General features: G+C 38.6%; 1 protein-coding gene and 1 long non-coding RNA gene across 5 annotated transcripts in view; one reads left to right on the forward strand and one right to left on the reverse strand.

Annotated features, from left to right (window-relative positions):
* The window catches only part of LOC102082101 (uncharacterized), a 138,585-nt gene extending 134,143 nt beyond the window's left edge, over positions 1 to 4,442 (reverse strand). For all 4 annotated transcript variants that reach the window (XR_002058019.2, XR_001224274.3, XR_002058020.2 and 1 more), the window contains exon 1: positions 4,289 to 4,442. This is a non-coding gene — a long non-coding RNA (uncharacterized LOC102082101). The remainder of the gene's footprint in view (positions 1 to 4,288) is intronic.
* csmd3b (CUB and Sushi multiple domains 3b) overlaps positions 1 to 19,200 on the forward strand; it is a 361,413-nt gene that overhangs the window by 66,065 nt on the left and 276,148 nt on the right. Inside the window, 1 exon segment of the mRNA XM_019350799.2 lies at positions 17,575 to 17,797. Within this exon segment, the coding sequence (XP_019206344.2) occupies positions 17,575 to 17,797 (223 nt within the window).

Genomic DNA, 19,200 nt, shown 5'->3' on the forward strand with positions numbered 1-19,200 from the left:
GTAGTATTTTACAGCATAATTGAATTTGTGAGTTTCGTTTTAAGCTGAACAGTGGGTTCAGGATGTGGAGATGCCAACCACAGATAAATGGTTAAAGAAACTCGTCCGCGGAGAGGAGATAATGATATGTCCCGAGACACTGTCACGGCACTAGTCGTAATTTTGCCACACGTATGAGAAGACGTCTAAGCTCTAAGCCCTACAGATGAACTTATTTGGCTGTGATCTCTCGAGTTATAAAATATAAATATTGTGAGCCCACAAAGACATGACATTGGACCAACAATTCAGATACAGTACCTGACAGTAATGTTCCACTGCAAAAGGACTTGGAATAGTAAAAATAGCATTTTCTTAATTAAAAAAAACAAACATTTTCATCTGAAGTTTTGCTTCAAATGAACATTGTGGAATAATGACATCATTTAGACTGGTTTGTTATAGGCATGGCCTTCATTTTGCAATTCTGTCAGCCAACGGGCACAAAATTGCCTGAGGATGGGGGAAAAAGACGCTTGCTCTGGGACATTTTTTCTGTCAGTGGCACCAGAGAGGGTGATGACATACACTCTTCATTAGTTACACCGTGCTGGTACAGGGTGTAACTAATGAAGTGGCCAGTGAGCACCTCTTTTGTCTACAGAACTGCCTTAATTATTCATGGCACAGATTCAACAAGGTGCTGGAAACATTCCTCAGAGACTTTGTCAATATTGACATGATAGCATCACACAGTTGCTGCAGATTTGTCAGCTGCACATCCACATTGAGAACCTTCTTCTACTGGATTGAAATCTGCTAACTATGGCTGCAGTCAACCCACTGGCTTGTTCAAGAAACCAGTTGGAGATGACTTGAATTTTGTGATATGGCGCGTTATCCTACTGAAAGCAGCAGCCATCAGAAGATGCGTACACTGTTCTCAAAAAATAGGTTGGACATTGTCAGCAACAGTACGCAGGTAGCTTGTGGTGTTTAAATTATGCTTTTGGGCACTTAAGGGGTCAAAGTGTGTCAAAAATATCTTGTAGACTACCAGTAAACCACCACCAGCAGCCTGAAGTCTTGATAAAAGGTAAGACTCATGATTTCATGTGGTTTAGACTAAACTCTGATGCTACAGCACTTAAGACTCAGACTATGGATATTTTGTCATTTTTGGACCATTCTGAAACGACTATGCAGGAAAATTCCTGTAGATCAGCATTTTCTGAAATACTCAGACCAGCCCATCTGTCACCAACACCCACGCCATGTTAAAGGTCACCTTTCTTCAACCTTCTGATGCTTAGTTGACCCAATTTATCTCGAGCATGTCTACATGCCTAAATGCATTGAACTGCTGTCATGGAATGGACTGATTCTGACCCTACCATCCAAAAGCAGCAGATCTCAAAACTCATGAGGTATTTGCATTAAGCAATGTAACAAGTATAACAAAGTGGCTGGTAAGGATTTTTGTCTGTCCATTCATATTTAAAAGAACAATTATCCACATACTTGAATCCTTACTTGTTTGCCTAACATCCAAGCCATATTGTTACACCATACTGTATGTAATTCTTAATTGAGCATACCTTTAGTTTTTCCAAAGTAGTGTTCTTTGTTTCAAGCACAGGATTATTGGTAGTTGCTAGTCTAACTAGCATCTGAACAGTTATTATCTAGAATGGTATTAATTGAAAAGTTAAATTGGATACTGTAGAAAATGAACATATTCTCCAGCCTCCCTCAGTACATATTTTGCTGACTACAATCAGCGTGTTTGCAGATAAGACTCCACTCACTAATGACACAGCTAGTTATAAGTCTCCTGGCAGGTGAGATTGGGAGGTGCCCTGTGAATTTTATGGACACTGCCTGGAAGTGTGCCCCTCAAATGCCAGTCGACATGCTTTAGCACTTCCAAGTATGCATTAAACATTACGTTGAGCCACTATTCCCTGTCTCACGATTCTATTAAAATGGCACAATGCACAGGATTTATATTAACTCTAGATTCTACACTACTTTTGCCTCACTTAAATGCACGACAGTTGAAGAATACATGTAGCATCTCTGCAGAATTAAAAGGGAGCTAAATTTTCCTTCCCTCATCTTTTCAACGTATGACTTAAAAGTTTTAGTGGTTAGACGAGAGTCCATGTCTTGCCATGGCCGTATTAGACTTTAATATTTTACTAAGGAAATCTGAGGTAGCACTTATTGGCAATGGGAACACGGATGCTTTTACTTTGAAGAATCTATTAATGTCTAGACAATGCTATCCTGTGAACATAGCTTAATCGTGTCTATATAAAGGAATTTTTCTGTTTCCTGAAATAAATATTATAGCCTGAAAGATGTCAAATATTACATATTTTGACTAAGTTATGTCTATTGCGTATACTCACACAAGCATTTCTGCTTGTGTGAGTTGAGTTAGCCCACTTAGGTTTTGAAAAACTCTTATAACTGCAATTTGTGTCAATCATTTAAACATCTGAAGAAAAGACTGTAAAAATATATCTAATTAAAGGTCACAGTAAACAGTATATTATATAACTCTTGTGGTGAGATCAGAAGAGATGACACAATTCAATAATCTGAAAAAAAAATAGCACGTCGCATATAATAAGGCACTGTACACTTGGGCACATAAAATACAAGATTGACTTTATGGCTTATTTAAATTTTGGAAAACTTTTATTTTAGGGTTTCCAGTTCTGGTATTGAACTCTTTTATTGATTGATCCTAAAAAAGAGAGAAGCTGGGTTGTTACTAATCAATCAGCAAAATCTTAGGGTTGTAAATCTATGTTATCAGAACACAAAAAATAAAATATATGCCTCCATAACAATGTCAATAACTCAACAAGAGCTGAAACAGCAGATAGAACAGGTATAAACAGGCAGAAATGTTCTTTTTGGCCTCCAACCACAACGTGTCCCATGATGCTGGCATCATTAAAAATCAGGAATCATGAAGTTGGTGTACTATGTGCTTGCCCCAGGATGGACTATAAAAGATTCTAACTACAGCAAAAGAAAACAAAAACACACACGAAACCATGAACAGATGAGTAAAGGCATGTGTGTAGCACTTGTGCCCTGTCACTCTGTACTCTGTTGTTGTATGTGATAATTTGTTTACCCATTTACTTTTATTTTAATCTTCATAATGAGACCTAACTTATTGAATCCTCAGTTAGTTGTCAGCAGCCCCCCCCACCACCACCCACACAAACACATACACTTAAAAAAAAAAAAAAATCACAAACCCTCATTTTGATAAGAGGTGTTTGCTGAATATTCATGTGAATAAGTCCTTGCTGTGATTTGTGATGCACGTTTGCTGTTGAGAGTTGACTGGGTGAATCCAAATGGTATTGCTTGAAGTAGCAGTCTCATATAAGTCAAGTTTTAGCCTTATGAATCAGTGACTGTACAGCACACCAGCCTTTTAAATGACCTTTCTAACTCATTGTATGTACCTTACGTTTGTTACATTTACTACTACATTCAGTCCTGTGTAAAATGTATGCATGAACTTCCTCGCTTATATAACTGATGATTACTCAACTACAAATTGAGCCTCTTTTCACTTAGCAATGCTTTGTTTCACAACAGCACAGTGAGAACAATAAGTATGCGTGTGAATGAGAGTGAGGAAAACAGTGTGAATTTAACCCAAGATTGCCAGTCTCAACAACTCCAGCCTTCATGTGAACAGAGCTGTGTCAACCCTCTCATTGTCTTGGAGGGAACCCTATCCTACTCTGGAGGGTAACTGCAGACATGGGAGGGTCTTCAGAAGCTGGCCCATGTGTTAACTTGTCATTAATCGTTGTCTTCTATAAGCCTTGCATAAATATTAGAATATACACCATTACATTTGTGATACAGGTGACATTCACCGTCTACATTATTGGGTTTTTTTTAACTTTACCAAACTGCACTCAACATATAACAACCTCAGGTTCAAAAAAGTCAGGGCACTGTGTAAAATGTTGATAAACACAGAATGCAATCATTTGCAAGTGTCATAAATCCATTATTAGTTTACAATAGAACACAGAAAACATATCAAATGTTTAAACAGAGATATTTCCGTGTTTGATGTCACTTGGTGAAAGGTCTGGACTGCAGGCAGGCGAGTACCACACCCAGATTTTTAGTTTTGTCACTTACGCACAGATTTCTCCAGATTCCCTGAATCTTTTGTTACATTTGTACTATAGATGATGATACATTCCACAAGAAGTCCTACCACGCCTCAAATTTCCACTATAATATAGAGTCTAATTACCTCTTGAAGTGTCATGTACTGTGTGTGGCAGGCAGGAATGGAGGACCCAATATGCAGATTCCAGGAGGCAAAGATAAACTCAAAAACTCTCAGCTTTATTGCTGGTAGCAAGGAAACACAAAATTAAACTAGAGCTATACATTAAGCAGACAGCACACAGTGAGGGAGCTAACAAACCAAGGAACACACAGGGCTTAAATACTCAGAGGGATAACGAGAAGATGGGGAACAGGTGGTAACACAGCCTGGACAAATCAGAGCTAACGAGACACAGGAAGCAAAGCAGATAGTGCTGACAAAGGACAAGGACTATCAAAGTAAAACAGGAAACACACAGACTGAACTCAAGACACGTGAGCTTAACACTAGGGATGGAGGAATGAAAACAGAGACAAGATTCACAAAACGCAAGACATTGCTAGACACCGAGGGAGGTAAAACATAATCACTAACAGCAAGGAAAAAACAACCTAACATAAACCACTCAGAGAACCTGAACTTGGAATATTCCTTTAACCCACTAGACAAAGAAAACTACAACATAATGAAATAAACAAAATCAAAGTGCCATAGTAAAAGTAAAATTAAAGAATAAAAGTATTCATAGTAAAATTAAAATGTTAAATGCTACAGTTGCAGAGCATATGACACACCAGAAAAAACCCTCTGTGTTAGCTGAACTGCATAGAAGAAAACCAGGCTAATGTTTACCTGATAAGGAAGTCATATGCACAGAAACAAAGATGAGAGTAATCATTTTTAATCACTATTTTCCTCATGACCATATGTTTATGTTTGTAACAAATCCCACAAAGAGGGAGGCTGATAGCTGTGTTTCTGACTGAGTTGTGTATTGAAATTGTTTTTGCTGTTTGAAGGTAAGTTTTTAAGCAGCTATTCTACTTTTTTTTTTTTTTACAAATATATACGTTTAGTTATATACAGTACAAAATGCTAAGGTATAATATAGGAGGAGTTTGGTTTTGCTATAAGTAGTTAACATATAAGAATTTTCTTGGGTTTTTTTTTGTTTGTTTTATATCAAATGTAAAATAAATAAGAATTATATGAGGAAAATAAATAGAATAGTAGGAAATGTTTGGCCTGCCGCCATGTTTGCCCATTCTGCTTCACCTCTCTGTATACTCAAAATTTATTGACAACTGAAAATGAAATCATAATCCTGGGAGTGAATCCCCTAAGTGGCCCCTAAGCCCCTTTCAGACATGCACTCCTCTCCATTATTGTGATGGCATCTGAATGTGCCATCTTCATGTCTGCAAAAGCAAGCTGTTCACACTACACTTTGGTTGATGCTGAAAATGTTGGTTGCTACCAGAGCTACGACTTTTTTCAGCATATGGCTGTGAAAATATTTGAAAAAAGATTTGCGAAAAGTTGTTATTAAAGCAATCCATGAATAGCATCCGTAAAGCCATCAGTGTTATGTATTGTATGTCTGAAAATGGCTGTTGTGACTCCAGCAGTAGCTTCATGTTAATTTTCCAGCTGTTGGTATATGGAAGATGATGGATATGAAAAGGGAGGGAAAAATCAGTTAATTTATTTTTGAAATGTTTTCAGGAACTTCAGCAACTTTGTGTTAAGAAGGAAGTGTGGGAGAGAAGACTGTACTCTTAGTGTGGGTTTGCATGGGCGACCTCATTAGTCACATTGGAGGTGATGACACTTAGCAGACACAAATCAATAGTAAACCCCTAAGACAGCCTTTCATCCCCATTTCTTTCTGTCTCATTAATTCTTTATGCTTTTATCTACCTACCTTTCAGTAAGGGTTTTATGAAAACCCATAATATGATGTCTGTATGTTTGCATTTCTCTACATGCATCCAGTAGGGTCAATAGAACAGCAGACTGCTGTAATCAGCAGTGAGTAATTTAGATTCTCCAGTAGTACTACCATTTTTCTCCTTCAACTTTTTTTTGTAGATTTTTAAAACACAGTGACTAACTCAATAAATACAGTATTAATCTTTACAGGGGCAAAGCCAAGTAGTCACTCAGTGTCTTGCTGCTTTACTCCCTCCCTGCCTCACTGCTCAGAAGCACACACTCAAGGTTGCATTTACCAAAAACTCTTCTTTGCTTAAAATTCTTTCCCTGCTCTCTTTGACCCACTTTCTTAGAAAGCAGTTTTTTCTTAATTTATCAGGGAATGTGAGTGTTTGCGTATTCCCACCGCCTCCTGTCCTCACTGCTTACTGTGCCTTTCCCCTTCCCTTACCCCAGAGTACCAGAGTGTCTCTAAGCTGCTATTTCGCCAGCCGCCATAAAAGTCGGCGTGCTGCAGTCAGAAACATACCCTTCAAATATCATGGCTTATCACTGTGCTTTTGCATAATACTAATGTTCATTTCCAGTGCACAGCTGTAATTTCTTTTCATAGAATAGAGTAGAATAGAATAAAACAGAATTGATATTCCTAGTTGTTACATATTTTACGTGATTTTACTTTTACTTAGATTCTAATGTTACCAAAAAGAGAAGGAATCATAAATTGAAATAGGTGAACTTGCAAAATAATGGTAGTAGTATAACTTCCAGACTGAGAAAAAAAGCTTTTTAAAAGGCAGTGACAAACATTTTAAGCTGTTTTTGTGGGGTTTTTATTGGTCATTCTAAACCATAGATAATATAAAAGATGGCTGTAGCTATGTATGGCAAATTTGATCTTTGGGTTCCTGTTTTGAAGCATCACAATAGGTGTTTTCACCATCGCTATCTTGGTGTTTTGAAACCATGTGATTTGCAAGAGATGGATTTGACTGTGAAACCGATTATCCTGTGTAACTCTCCTGCCTGACACATAATTTGCCAAGTGGAGTTAATGTTTTATTTGGTACACTGGTAACAGAGCCCATAAACTGATTGGGAAAGTCCTTACAGAGTTCTAGTTTGATGAAATTTTTCATGTAGACTTCTGTAGGAAAGGAAGCCACAAGTATTTCCCCCTGATGGCCATTAAAAAGAATGCAGCTTTTTAGGTACTCAATTAGAAGGTTGAAATGGTTTGGACATGTGCAGAGGAGGTATAGTGCATATATCACATAAAGGATGCTGAATATGGTGCTGCCAGGCAGGAGGAAAATCCCAGAGAAGAGTCATGGATGAGTGAGAGAGTTCATGCAGAGGATGTCAGGGATAGGATGAAATGGAGGCAGAATATTCACTGTAGCGACCCCTAAAAGCACCAGCTGAAAAAAGAAGAGGGTCAGATTTGCTTCTAGAAGGACTTTGACTATATTCAGCATCACATTTTAAGAAAACACCACTGAAAGTTTGTACATTTCCGCTTTCGAAAAAGGTCTGTTGTACAGTCGCTGCTGGTTATTGGAGCAATTTGAAACAAATGCAACAGATGAATCAGCTCCAGTAGAAGATGTGCAAAAGAAACCTGCATGATATTTTCATGTCAGGAGACCTGACACTGATTTATAATTTCAAATTCTTAGTGATGATGTTCTTCCTGGCATGAGTTTTCACACCAGTGAAAACTGTTTAGCTAATGTAGGAACTACAAAAAGGTGATAGAAGCAATCACAACCCTACCCTGCATCACTTAACTACTTCAGGACTATGTTCGGGATTTTCAGTCTCTCCACTAGTATGTTAGAAACATACTGTCATTAGCCATCAACATTCAGGAGATGATGAAGACACCTTAAAGGAACAAGTCAGTTGGGAAGATGCATTTTGACTATGGAAGGCTAATCACATTCCAAATGTAAAAGAATAAAGATAAAACAGTATTAAGATGAAAGTAACAATGAATTGAGATGGCGTTGGATTATTTATTGCACTTACATATAATCTTCTAGGAGGGCATAAAAGCCCTTCACAGTTTCAAATGGCCTCAACAGTAAATCTGTGTTTCTACAAGTCACCAACAGCATGGAATACTAATGGTTTCCATTCAATTTGAATACATTTGCACTCTACAGAAATCTCATTTGGCCAGTTTTGAGTCTGATAAAGATTGGCTTTCTTGAGCTCAATGGTGTAAAGTAGGCTATAGCATTGCTGAAGATGTCTTGATTGACAGGTGAAGCTTTTTAATACATTCGAGAAATATTCAACATTCATTCTGTATTTTTCTGGTTTATTTCAGATTTTCATTCTGCTTTGATTTTTTTATATATAATAACCATTACAAAGTGCTTCCTTTATCACTACAAAGGGAGTGATGTAACCATACTTAGTGCTTTTAAACTACAATGGGCGCCCACACACTGCAGCAAGCTGGTTTTAAGTTTTAGTCCAAATAGGTAAGCAGAAATATGTTTTACACTATCTTAGAAAGTCCCTATTTTGTTGAAAATTTTAACCACCCACAAAGATCAGCGGTATATCGTGGCCTGATCTCATCTTCTGTCTCATCTTCTGTCCCTTCCACTGCCCTGGCGTCACACCTGCACACAGGCTTTTGCTTAACTCACATCTCACCAGACAGTGCTCATCCTCAAAATAACTCTAGACAACAAAAGCCACATGGGACAGCAGACTTGTTAGGTTTCACACCATTTTACCTTATACCTAGGCAATGATGGAAGGGCTGACCCTGCTGAATAAATCATACCTCCGTTTTCTTCATTTCTTCAGTAACCTATATTGACGATCATATAATATGACTTACCAGTAGTTTAGTGCAGCTTTGCCTCACGCTTCCTTACAAACGCTTACAGCAGTTTTACAGGACCTTAGTCTGATGGTAATTCCTGCTGTAATTTAATGTTTAAACCTTGGTTCTGGTTGAAGTTGTTGCTCTAGTGGGGAGACAGTAAAACTGCTCATCTCTGGACTCTTAGTAATACCTAATACTTGAGTATGTTATGGACAAGTTGGGATAATAAAAATGTCTCCTTTAATATCTTCCGTTTAAAGTAACAGAATGCAGTGTTGTGTAATGAATTTAGTGGTAACAAGCCAGCGTTTTAGATGTTTTTGGATAAGATAGATAATTATAACGACATTATCAAAATTTATCACCAGGAAATAGCTAAACAAATGTGTGCTGACTCTGCAGTCACAGCATTCAAGTGCTGTTTTCCTTTTTTTGGAACAGTAGTGATTAAATTATCTTAGGCTGATTATGTCCCCACAGCGTTGTATTATATAAAGAGGTTCTGCCTCCTGAAGTGGCTGCATAAAAGCAGAGTAGCACGCGTCTGTATATTTCTCCGTGTACGTCTCCTCTTTACCGCTTCATCATCTCTTTCTTTCTGATTCCCTTAACGCAGCAAGAGTCCCCTCTGTTCTCATCTTTTCTCGATCAGTCCCATTTGTTTACTGTTCTCTCAAATCTTGTCTTTGTCTTTTCTTTTTATGTGTGTCCCTCTGTCTCATTCTTGTTGTTCTCTTTTTCTCTCTCTTTATCTCTATTCCATCGCCCCCCCTCCTTCCCCTGACTGACAGTGTTATAAATTGATTTTCAGCCCGGTGTGTTCCTTCTGTCTCTCTCTAGGCATTTCCCTTATTTAGCCTCTACCACTCCAGGGTATAGTCTAGACCGCAGGCCGACTGTCAGTCAGTGGCAGTGTGGAGCAGTCTAATTCTTGGCTGACAAGCATTCCTGACAGCAGGAACCAATGGGACGTTTCAAACATGCTTACTCTCTCTCTGGCTATGTCTCTCTCTGTTGCAATTTTTTTCATTGCTATCTCTCCTTTTCCTCCCATTTTCCCTTCCTGTGCACTCCACTCTTCATTCTGTCATCGTTTTTTTCTCAGTTTATCTACCTTTCCGCCACCGCTCCTTAATTTTCTTCATCTTTCTTTCACTCAATCATCCCAAACCACCACAAGAAAATTACAGATACAATCATTTTCCAGAGCCATGCACAGCTCATTTAAATTAACTAACGTTGGACTCATGCACACGTGTGCACACCAATACATGCATTTCATTTTGTCCTCTGGCGCTTTGAGTGCAGTTGTGATCTGAATACTGACCGAATGATTGGTATGTCTGCAAGGATTTTTTTTTTTTGGTCAGTTTGCTCCATTGGGAAATCCATTCTTTAATCATAAATGAGTGTGTGTGAGATTAGACGAAGTATCCCTTTAAGCGAATCTGGTACCACAGAGGTCCTGAGAGACATGAAGGGAGAAAGAGAGAGAAAGAGATCAATAAGAAGGAGAGACAGACAAACACAAAGAGGGAGACGGAGCACGGCATAGAGGTGGAAAGAAATTTTAACTTTTTACATTTTTTTTCTTCAGGGATGGATTTGTGTAATTTCACTGCACTGCTCGGGATATGGCTAATATTTTATTTTACAGGATATGTGCACACCCACACAGATATGTCTCATATGGAGACATTGCTGCCACCCCCTAGCAGGAAATGGGGACGCCCAGAAACCTTAAGGGGGTAGTGCAGATTGCATTCAAATGAAAAATAGGATAATTTCACATTTTCTTCATTTAGCAGTCAGAGCCATGTGGAAATAGCTATAGTGATCATAGGGTTCTCTTTGCAAAATGACAAGCCTAGTAATTGATTTCACCCCTTCAGAATCATCAAGCTTATTTCAGGACGTGTAAAGTCAAATTATCTTACTGAATGGCAATGGCAGATTTTTATTAATTTATATATTCAGTTTGACTAATATCATTTCCCTAGCTTCGTGATGATGCTTTTCTCACTGACTTTAAAGGCTCAAGGAGTCTTTCAGCCTGCACTAGTTTTCCGGACCAGGGCGTGTGTGGGTGTTGTTACTGATACTCTTGAGAAAATAAAGTGCGAAGCAGAAGTCTATTTTGCAAGCTCAAAGACGCCACAGTCAAGTGTACAATCATTTGAGGCATTATTTTTCAATTTTGAATGTCTTAGTGACTGCACAAATTTACTCTTCCATCACAAATCATTGCTCAGTGGTACGTGGTCCAACCTATTACGAACCTAGAAATTTTCCACACCACAGATTAATCTTGCAACAACATAAGAGTGTCAACAAAGCTTTTGACCCTAAAAATCTGAAACAGAATTTCTGCCCAGTGCAATTTGTGAAATATATCTTTAACATCAGAGGGTGCATGCACGCAGACAATCGTATTCACATTCACTGGCTATTCGGAACAATTTTATTTTTGAAAAGAAATAGAGCACTTTGCTCTCAGACTACTGGCTCAGACTTAAAATCTTTGGTAAAGCGTATAGTTATGGCTGGATCGCTTTACCCTAAACACTGCCTTGATTGTGTTGAATAGGACTAGGCTGCTGGGGGCTTCCCGTGACGATGTGTTATTTTCTTCTTCACCTCTCTTCACTTTCTGTGTGTTTACTTTACAAACATGTTGCATTTAATCATTAGTTAAATGATTAAACCTCCCCCCTGAGAAATGATCTCCTGAAGGTTTCTTCCTATTAAATGGAAGTTTTTCTTTCCCACTGTCGCCAAATGCTTTCTCACATGGGGTTGTCTGAGTTTTGGGGTTGTCTCTGTGTTATTGTGGGGCTGAGTTGAATCGAACAGAACTGAATTGAATTAAAGTTCTCAAAAAAATTGCTGATATGCTATTTAAAGTCCAAAATTTACACTACATCTTTAATTAGCTGTCCATAAAACTGGACTTCTCTAACAATGGTGTGACAAGTGCTGGGGTAAGTCATTTGTTAATCTCATATTTCCTTCTTTTTCTTGAGTGTATTATCTTAGACATTCAAGATGAGATATTGCTTTGAGAAAAGAGATCAAGCTTATATTGTAGACCAGGGTTCATTAAATCCACTCAATTCACGAAGCAGATTTTCTTCTTTGTCTTTAAGCTTTCTTTATCCAGGGAAGGTTTTGCTGAGCACGCATGCTCTTTTCCAGCTAAACCCTGTTCCTCATTAGCACCAGCGCAGATACTCACACCTGGGAGCTACCCAGTCCAGCCACAAATCTTTTACTGTTTGCCAATTAGCATCTCGTTTTAAGTCTTCGGGGGGATATGTGTTCCTTTAAATGAATTCCTGCTCAAAATCCCTTTAAGAATTAAACACACCTGGCCTGTATTTGACTATAAGCAAAGTTTGCATGTGCTATATTGTGTGTGGAGGGCAGTGCCACTCCACAGGCATGGTTATATTGGATATAATGACTTAGCACAACAAGTAGGTCCAATTGTGACACACTTTCAAGGCAAAAAATACACTTCGTCTTCACAGTGTTTGCCAAAATCTGACTCAATCCGGTGTGTCTCGCTACTTCTTTTAACCTCCTCTGCTATGGGTCAAAATCAGCCTAATCGGGTGCCAGTTTCGCTCACTGGGTTAAGTAGGCGACCCATACGCCGCAAGGCCACTGCAGAGGCCCGGGTTTCATTCTGCCCCGAGCCATTTCCTCCGTGTCATTCCCCCTGCTCTCTTTCCCTCCTTTCCTGTCTGCTTCACCGACTTATCCAGCAATAAGTCTGCTATAAACAAAAACAAACTTGGCCTGATCTTGCTATGGGAGTACATAAACCCAATATAGTTACTAAAACCAAACAAACAATTAGTCAGATAAGCATAAATGCTACTTCAGGATTTCATTATAGATAATGTGTGTGGTTAACTAGCAAGGTTAGGGTTTGAGAGGATGCTTTGTGTGTGCTGTGTGAGGGGAGTAGGGGGCGAGAGGGCAGTAGGCTAAGAATTGTGAACAAAGTAAATGGAATAACGTGTAAAAGGTTTAAATGGCAGGCATATTCAATAAGCTGTGTGAATGATGCATGGATTTGTGTGTATATCCCTTGGAATTGCCCCGTGCATGTGAAGCTATGTGTTCACGTGTGTGTTCATGTGTGCTTGTCTGTCTGTGACCCTATGCCTGCATCTGCGTGCGTGCGTGCATGTGTGTAGAGGGGATGTCAGTTTCGGTCTGGTAGTCACCATAATTAGAAGTCTCTCTTTTACCCCTGTCTCCTGCTTGCTTTTCCCTTTCTCTCACTCTCTCTCCTTCGCTTAGTCTAGCCTTCTTTCCCTTTTACTTCTCCCTCCTCTCTCTTTCGATATTTTCAATTCTTTCTCTACCTCTTTCCTCCTCCTACACTCTCTCGCTCAGTCTGAGTGATGAGTTTTAAATCATCCTTTCATTCTTGCACAGTGATGAACGAGGGGGAAATCTGTCCTTTTCTCTTTGTTTATTCAGCTCTCCATCTCTGTCCTTCTGTCTCTTTTTCGCTCTTTATTCACCCCACCTTGTGTCCTCGGTTTTCTGTTTAATGAAGTTGCCTAATCTAGGCAAAGATACCCTTAGATTTGTAAGTACACACAGAATTGTAAGTCATATTTGCATATTGTGATGACTTCACATACTCCAGTTGTGCATGCCGTTTCCTTTTCCTGTGTGGGAGGCAGTGTTAGAGGATGAGCCACACCTGAATCATATCCCCTTGATTGTTGTGTAGAGGGCTGGTTATGTCAGCCTCCCTAGAAAGTAGATTTTTTTAGTGTTTGGGATACATTGACCACTTTTTTTTTTAACCGCTTGCATACATTACACTTCCTTGCTTTCGTGCACTCACTGTGACTGTGGGTCAGGAGGTACAACAGGTCACATACCACTCAGGTTGGTGGTTTGATCCCTGTCCGCTCCAGTCTGCGTGCCGAATATCCTTGGGCAAGATGCTAACCCCAAGTTGCTCTCTGATGCATCCATTGGAGTATGTCCATGTTAGATAGAAAGCACTTACATAGAAAAAGCATAGAAAAGTGCTTGTATGAGTCAATGAGGCAAGTTGTATAAAATGCTTTGAGTGTTACAGTAGAAAAGCGCTTTATAAGAACCAGTCTATTTACCATCGTAACCATGGAGAAAATTGATCCAAGTTACTTAATTGTTTAGTTTAATAGATTTGCTTGAGAATGAAACCTTTTTCTTGTTCTCTGCATTGTCTTCACTGTAAGCTGGTTTATGGCACTACGACAAGGCAATTCCTGTTTGATCTACAGGATTTAATGTTGAATTTTGTTTAGAAACAAGAGCAAGATAAGCTACAGCAAGCAAATAAGTCTAAAAAACAGACAAATCCAAATTCAAGTAATAGCCAAAAGTCATTTGAATCACTTATCACTTGGTTATAGACTCAAAGAAATCAAAAACATTTGCTCTCTGTATTTGTTGTTCATACCTTTTCCATTTATGAATTGTGCATTCTGTTAAACTCCCCTTGGAATATTTCATTTTATGCTTGTTAAGAACCACATGGGCCTTCTAGTTTTGAACTGGGAAAATAAGTATGTTGTTTTCTCGCTGTACATTGCGAAATCTTTTTTATTGTTGTTTTCTTTTTGTTGTTTTCTTCCCCCCCCTCCTTTGAGTAGAAATATGTAGACAGGGTGACCAGCGGCATGTTAGGTTTGTAGGTATGTGTGTTTGTGCACAGGTATCCCCTCATATGGCTTAGCTTGTCCCTCCCGGTCACCCAACATCTCATCTCTGATTGGTTGTGAAGGGATAGAGATACCAGCCCTTAATTGGAGCCAAGGCTGCCATTGGTGATTACATCTGTCACTGTGATAGCCTTGGAATAGTCTGGGTAAATGAGGGTTGGACAAACACCATACACAAGCAGACATCGGCACACACAGATGCGCACACGCACACACACACATACACACACACGCACAGACAGACACACATCATTTTGGTTGGGATGCTGTCTTGGATAATTGGTTCGAAAAGCATCCAGCGGGATCGTCCCTGCTGTCCCTGTGGCCCTGGCTGCCATGGTAAATAACAAGGCTCATAAACATGAAAGTCAGGGGGATGATCATCCTGATTTGAGCTTTGCACTCAGATGAGATTGATGAAAGCCTAGAAGTTTAAAGGACTTTGAACATCCAATAATAGCATTTTTCAGCAAAACACTTTCATTTATAGCTAAAACAGCACAGCAAAGCCAAACGGCTGTGGCATGAAAGCCTCTTGAAAGCTATTTTAAGGCTTTTTTTCTCTTTATTCTGTTCATTTGAATGTTTGCTGATTGTGTATGGTTAAAAAAAAAATAACAACACCTTTATAGGTGAATGGAAAAATAAATAAAACAGGCATAAATGTTTAGCAATTTGTAATATCTTTTCTTGGCAAGAAGACACGCATTTATAACAGCAAGCGTCTTTGCTGTAGTGTCCTTCAACAGAATAATGTTAAATCCTTACCAGGTACAATGGTTTCTCCTCTGTGAGCTTACTCTGCAATCTCACCTCCCTGTGAAGTACAAGAAGTGAACAGTTTCTCCATCGGGGATCGATAGAGCATTGCAAACAGTAGCCTGGACCGACTTCAGTCCTGGACACTCCAAGGTTTTCATCTAGCACCTGTAGTGTATTTGATATAAAAGGATCATTAAGATCAAAGGGAGAAGATAATGATACTGATGTGAACTGTAAAGTCCAAGGAGATCAATTACATTTACATTTTATAATTTAGGCATTTAGCAGGTGCTGTAACCCGGAGAGATTTAAAATAAGTACAGCAGCAGAATTAGCTTCACTTCTAATTTATCAGTACATGAACCTTATAAAAGAAAGTGCAAAGGATCACAGTTGCTGTATTAAATATTTCTTTCAACTTATCACCATATCATTAGAAAATCTCCACAGCAAGTACACTTTTTGTAGTTTTACTGTTTTAGTAGAATACCACAAGCAGCACTTCTTAGCAGCAACACTTCATCCTTTATGACTACTTAACTCATGGATTACGACTCTAAACAAACCTGAACTTTAGTAACTTCTAACAAACAGAGTTCTGAATAATGGTTTAAGTCTAATAATGCACTAATATCATTCACAATTGCTTGATTATCCAGTGCTTTACTCACAGGGAAAAATGCATTGGCGAGCAAGAAAAGCATATTTACTGTTGTCACAAAAAATATAGATTTTTTGTTGTAGTTGATGTTAGAAGTTAGTTTTGCACCCGTCCCTCTGGACCCATATTTTGCGCCCATATTTTGCGCTGTAGTTGATTTAGATGTCAATTTTACACCCCTCCACCCCCCTAAACCCACTTTCTTTGTCTCCTCCTTCTACCAGCCTGCCACCACATAAACAAAGTCATTTAAAGAGCCTATAGGAGCTCATTAATATCAAGTAGTATTTATCTTCTCCATCCCTGAAGAATTCATTAACTGTTTTTGATGTTGTATGGTGCGAGCAAGAGCGTAATCGGTGTCGTTTTTCATTTTCAGTTGTTGTAGATGGATGTCTCAACAAAACAAAGCAAATGGTTATTCTGTACAGCTATAAATTGCCGAGTCATGTTCAAAGGCATTGCCGCTGACTGACACACCCCTTTGCTTGTTGTGCATTTTGACATGTCAGTAATTGATTAGCAGCAAACAAAGGAATTGCCAGCTTTTGATCTTGTAGATGCCCATAGGATGAATCCAGGAGAATTCACCGGTCTCTCATTGATTTCACCTTTTAAGTGAGCTGGAAAGGTTGCTCAGTGGCAACAGAGTTTCCAGTCACTCGGGGGACCCGAGTTCAAGCACCCCATGCTGAATGTGAATACCACTTCCTGGGGTGCTGTTCTAAAGTCCTGCCCCTGCCCCATGCCCTCACTGTGAAGGAGTGCATCATAAACTATAGATAAGCGGCGCTACCCTAGAAGAAGTTCTGGGAAGTACTTACTTCTATGATCTAGGAATAACCTCTTCATATATTTCTATTAATACATAATCATAGATCAGCATCAAAGACCAGGATATATCAAAACGAAGCTGACCTACTTAATATCACTCATGCTGACTCGTGGCTTCTTAGTTCATTGATTAAAAGCAATGTTTTGTATATTTTTTTTACTTTTGGCTTTTTAGTGGTCTTACATAAAATAATAATGAATAATTGACCGTCACTTCTGATGGTTGTGTTTAAAAAAGGCAGTAATAAGTACTTATTAGTGTGCGTATGTGTGGTTTTGTGTACAGTATGAATGTATTATGCAGTTATTACTCTGTCATAATGACAACTGAACCAGCTTTAATACACTGGCAGTTACACACTGATGCTGTTGCAACTGCATGTGCTGAGGAAGACTCATGGCTGCACTTACATTAAATAGTTGTGCAACAATCACTAAATCCTTTTGTCACAATGGGCAGACATACACAGATGTAACTTCTAGCATCATCACTCTTTCATGTTTAAAATATTGAATAATGAACATTAAACATTTTTAGAATTAAATTATCTTGATTTACTATAATGTCTTAGGGTCACAACTTCAGTTTGACACCTTTATGTTTTCTCCCTCTAACTAAAGATGTGCTCAAATCTCTTTTCTCTTTCAGGTTTTATCTACACATGCGGGGGTACACTGAAAGGTCGAAATGGCAGTATAGAATCTCCTGGCTTTCCCTATGGCTACCCAAATGGAGCAAACTGCACCTGGGTCATTGTTGGGGAGGAAGGAAGTAGAATCCAGCTCATCTTCTTGTCATTTGCCATAGAAGAAGAATATGACTTCCTGTCATTGTACGACGGACATCCCCACCCTGCTAACTTCAGGACCAGGTAGGGCCAGTTTTTATGTGTTATTCTTTTTAATTTTTCTTTTTCTTTTTTTAAAACAAGTGTTCATTTTGTCAAAGGAGACCCAAAACGGTTCAAAAATATAAAAACATTTAAAGCTTCAAACTGTGCTCATCCTATAATCTCATTAAAATTGAAGCATTGCATAAACCAAAAAATGCAGAGATACAATACAAATTGTTTAAGTAAAAGAAAATGTCCTTTTAACAGATACTGACACTACTGATGTTGCCCGAATTCTTTTGAGCAATGTTTTTGTGGTGTTAAATGACCTTTGATAGCAACAGGGTGATGCCCTGCTGTCGCAAACCAATTGTGGATGCTCAATTACTGCTGCTGCAGCTTCCTTTAGTTATTGAATTAGTTTATTGAGCTCTTCTTGCAAGAAACACAATACCCTGAAAGAATCTTGTTTCAGATAAGCTATTAAACTCTACTTGTATGATTTTATCAGTCAATCAGTGGAGCTTAATAGCGTCTGTCTGTGACTCTATTCACATTCAACATGTTCCTTTAACCCTGAAATGAAATTTTTTGGTTATTTTATTAACTGTGAAATGTGAGAACACTGTCTGTTTAAATGTTTAAATGTCACTGCAGACTGTACAAAGTGTTTAGCATGCTGGTTCACGAAAAGTAACTCAATTATATAAATGCAAAGTAATTTTTTTAGTGGTTTATTCACACAAAACCATCCCTTGAAGATGGACTTTTTGTTATTTGCCTCATAAGCCAGCTAATCAAAAACATCTCACGTCCAAATCTGCTGACTAAAAATAATCAAAGTAATAACAGGCACCAAACATTGCAACCAATTTAGTATTGGAAGAAAGACATCATTTATATCGTCTTGATGCATTCTCAATCATCCAGGAAAGTAAATCTCCAAAAGTTGCATCTGTTCATCTGGACGTAGCGTTTTGTGGGAGAAACGTTTCGTCACTCATCCAAGTGACTTCTTGGATGAGTGACGAAACGTTTCTCCCACAAAACGCTACGTCCAGATGAACAGATGCAACTTTTGGAGACATCATTTATAGAGCATAGCTGTTATTAACTGTTTTGTTTGATGCTTCACTAAGTTGTTTATGTCTTGGTCACGTCAGTTATTCACATTAAATAAGGAAGCAAAAATAGAAACCAACTGTGAGTCAGAAATTGAATTTTATTTTATTTTTTTGTGTGGATTTGGTCATCCATGTGGGCCGATTTTTTTTTTCAATGAAGACTATCCAAGCCAAAGCAAGGTAAGCAACCACACGACAGAAAACTCCCAAGATTTCGTTCTTTCTTTGTGTTTTTGTCTTTGTAGTGGATTTGAAGTTGGCTAAGCTTGGTTTCTAAAGGGTTTATAGTGAAGTCTGATCAAACCACACCCCCCCACA

The sequence above is a fragment of the Oreochromis niloticus genome, linkage group LG22 (assembly GCF_001858045.2).
Source record: "Oreochromis niloticus isolate F11D_XX linkage group LG22, O_niloticus_UMD_NMBU, whole genome shotgun sequence".
NCBI classification, from domain to species: Eukaryota; Metazoa; Chordata; class Actinopteri; order Cichliformes; family Cichlidae; genus Oreochromis; species Oreochromis niloticus.